The 3,737-nt window shown below is 32.4% G+C and overlaps 1 protein-coding gene across 1 annotated transcript; it reads left to right on the top strand.

The window, feature by feature from the left end:
• Positions 1 to 1,721: 1,721 nt before the first annotated feature.
• On the top strand, positions 1,722 to 2,624 carry LOC121793684 (zinc finger A20 and AN1 domain-containing stress-associated protein 4-like). The gene has a single exon (XM_042191723.1). It carries the CDS (start codon positions 2,005 to 2,007, stop codon positions 2,452 to 2,454), a length of 450 nt encoding a protein of 149 aa, XP_042047657.1. The 5' UTR covers positions 1,722 to 2,004; the 3' UTR covers positions 2,455 to 2,624.
• The last annotated feature ends 1,113 nt before the right edge of the window (positions 2,625 to 3,737 follow it).

Genomic DNA, 3,737 nt, shown 5'->3' on the forward strand with positions numbered 1-3,737 from the left:
ACTTATTTTACAAATCTTAATGGTTGTATAAGTAAGAAAGAAAGGAAAAGTAAATCATGTAAATGTGTAAGTTTTTAATTATTTTTTACATATTATTAATAATGGAGATTAATAATAGAGATAAGTATATGGATATTGTAATGATTTTATATATTGGGATGCTAATGTTCTAATGCATGTAAATTTGCTACAAAATATTTTGTACTCCTATCATAATTAGATTTTATAAAACAAAAATCAAAACAATTTTTCAATGATATACTCCATTCATCCCATAGAAATAAGCCATATTTTTTTTGTCCGTCCCATAAAAATAGTCGATATCTATTTATGACAACTTTTATCTCATTCTCTTTTACTTTATTGTTTATGGGCTCCACCATCCACTAAACAATTCTAACTAAATTTTCTTTTCTCTTACTTTACAATTACACATTAAAACACATGTCAGCCCCAAATGACCTATTTCTATGGGACGGAGAGAGTATCTGATAATATAATAAAGGAATATTTAGTCATGATATGATTTACATTCCGTTGGATTCAAAAGTGATATGAATATTATATTTCTTCCGCCCCACTTTAATAGTCTCGGTTTTTCATTCTAGTTCGTCTCACATCAGAAGTCCCAGTTAGAATCTTCCATAAATGGTAAATGCCCCACATTTCACTAACTTTATTACACTCACATTTTATTGCTACAAAACTAATTCTTCATCCATTCCATCAGTGGCACATTTCTATTTCTCGTTTTGGAAAACTTATAATAATTGGCTAATGTGGAGAGAGAGAGTAAAGTAAGAGAGAGAATAATGTAGAGAAAGTCGTAACTACATTAATCTCTCTTACTTTATTTTCTCTCTTCTTTAACTATTTATTATCATTTTTTCAAAATGAGTGCAAAAAAAAATGTGCCAACATTAATGGAATATAGGGATTATATAAAAATGAGACTCACATTCTACAATTTTTTTTCACCAACTTTCTTTATATATTTAAAAAATATGTGCACAACCCAACTGAGACTGCTAAAGTGAGACAGAGGGAGTAATAGTATATATAAAAAATTATCTTTATTCGTAGTATTATATTATTAATTCGGATCCCGTATAGACATAGGAACATATCCAAAGAAGAAGTAAACGAAGAGGTAAATAAAAATAACTATCATATCTATCTTTTTTTTTCACAAAACTTCTTCTCCCAAGTCCCATGAGAAAGATATTTGAGAAGATACTACCTTCTTTTTTTTCAGTTTACCTTACTCTTTTGAAATTCATTATTTCTTAAAAAAAATACTCCACTTAACTTTAAATAAAAAATATATATTCTTAATGTGCCATTAACCCTTATAGATGCTAGTAGTATAATACTAAACCAACAAAAAATTTACTTCTCTTTTCTTATAACCAACACTAATTTTCATAAGAAAATGGTCTTCTTGTAATATCAGTTCCTCAAACCCCAAAATGAGAGAAAAAAAATGTATTCCCTAGGATGGAATAATAAATGTAAAAAATATTTCGCCTAACTTGGGGTTGATTTCTTCCCGAACATGTTGAACGTAGATATAAAAAGAAATATTTTGAGAATTGAAATTTGATTAGCCTTCCGTAATAAAATAATGAGTTTGTTACGGAAATAGTGGAGTAAGATTTTTTTATTAAAGAAATGACGTAGTAAATTGAATATAGATAGCAGTAGAAACAAAAACAAAAACAAAAAAGAAGGCGGACCGTCCAAAAAAGCAGTAATTTCCTGGACCCCATTCCCTTCATTTATCCCTCTTTCACATTTTACTTTCCTTGCTGATTAAAAACTCTGTTAAGGGCAAAAACTGGAGGAACTTCCCAATCTAAATTCATCCTCCTTTTTTGCTCTTCCCAGATTATTCATCCATATTTAATCCCTAATTGCCCTTTCCCGTCACGCCGATTAACATCCAAATTCCATCAATACTCTAATCTAAAACTCCGTTTTGTGTGTTGGTAAGGGGAAAAAACCATGGCCGAAGAGCACGGATTCGAATCGCCCGAAGGCCACCGCTTGTGCGCCAATAACTGCGGATTCTTCGGCAGTCCAGCCACGCACAATTTCTGCTCCAAGTGCTATCACGATCTCTGCCTCGAAAATTCCGTCGATTCCACCTCCGTCTTCCCCGCCCCGTTGACCGGCGGCGGATCCTCCTCTCCGGCGCATCACGCGGCGGCGCCTGTCGTGATCTCCCTCCGGATCCACGCTGCGCCGGTGGCGACGGCGACGGCGAACAGGTGCTCGGCCTGCAGGAAGAAGGTCGGGTTGACCGGATTCCGATGCCGGTGCGGAGTGACGTTCTGCGGGACCCACAGGTACCCCGAGAAGCACGCGTGCACCTTCGATTTCAAGTCCGTAGGGCGGGAGGCCATCGCGAAGGCCAATCCGCTGGTCAAAGCAGAGAAATTGGAGAGGATATGATGAAGCTTAGATTTAAATTTTCATTCATTTCGCTGTGGATGAATGAATGGATGGTGAATTCAATTAAGCAGATCGATCGATACTTCCGTTTTAGATTTGGCCGCCGTTGTAGTGAATTCGATGTGTATAATTTTGGCATTTTCTTAAATTTACTATAATTTCCTTTTTCATTTACAATTCATCACCAGTTTCCAGCTATTGATGATTTTAATTAGAATTAAATAACAAAACTATTGTTATTAGTATTCGAAAAAAACTATAATGGTGTCGTATAGGCATGCACAATCTGAACCGGACAGCCAGTTTATGAACCGGAACCGGCGCCGGCGGTTCGAATCGGATGGCGGTTCAGGCGGTTCGGTTCAGGTTCAGAAATATCGCGAACCGGAACCGGTTCAAACCGCCGGTTCATAACATTAATTTTTTATTATTATTTATAAAAATCAACTTTAATATATAAAAATCAATTTTCACAAATAAATAAATACAATAATTTTATAATAGCCCATATTTATTTGTTGGGTCTATGATTCTAATAACCATTTTTTGTTGTTTCTCTTTTATAGAGACATTCTTGAATATTTTGTGTTTCACTTTCAATGTGGGACAAAATATGTTGAAGTATTTTCTTGTATAACTACATGTTTAGATCATTCATTATCTTTTTTCAATGTGGGATGCAAAACTTTCTTTTGTTTTCTACTTTTCTTTATTTTTTACTACATTTTATTATTCACTAACTTTATCTTTATTTTTCTTATAATTCATTTTCTAAGATAAATTTATAGATAATAATAGAATCAAATAGAATAGTTCAATTAAATTTGAATGTTGCATGTTGCTCATAATTTGTATATTTATAGAATGTGGGTGTGTTCAAATAATAATAATAATTGGATTTAAATGTGCAGTTTTAAGAATTCTAAGAAATCATTTTTGGTTGTTTCTCTTTTATAGAGACATCTTTGAATATTTTTTGTTTCACTTTCAATGTGGGACAAAATATGTTGAAGTATTTTCTTTTATAAGTACATGTTTCGATCATTCATTCATCTATTTCTAATGTGGGATACAAAATTTTCTTTTGTTTTCTACTTTTCTTTATTTTTTACTAAATTTTATTATTCACTAACTTTATCTTTATTTTTGTTATGATTCTTTTTCTAAGACAAATTTATAGATAATAATAGCATCAACTAGAATAGTTTAATTAAATTTGAATGTTGCTTGTTGCTAATAATTTGTATATTTATAGAATGTGAACGTGTTCAAATAATTGGATT

The sequence above is a fragment of the Salvia splendens genome, chromosome 3 (assembly GCF_004379255.2).
Source record: "Salvia splendens isolate huo1 chromosome 3, SspV2, whole genome shotgun sequence".
In the NCBI taxonomy this organism is placed as follows: domain Eukaryota; kingdom Viridiplantae; phylum Streptophyta; class Magnoliopsida; order Lamiales; family Lamiaceae; genus Salvia; species Salvia splendens.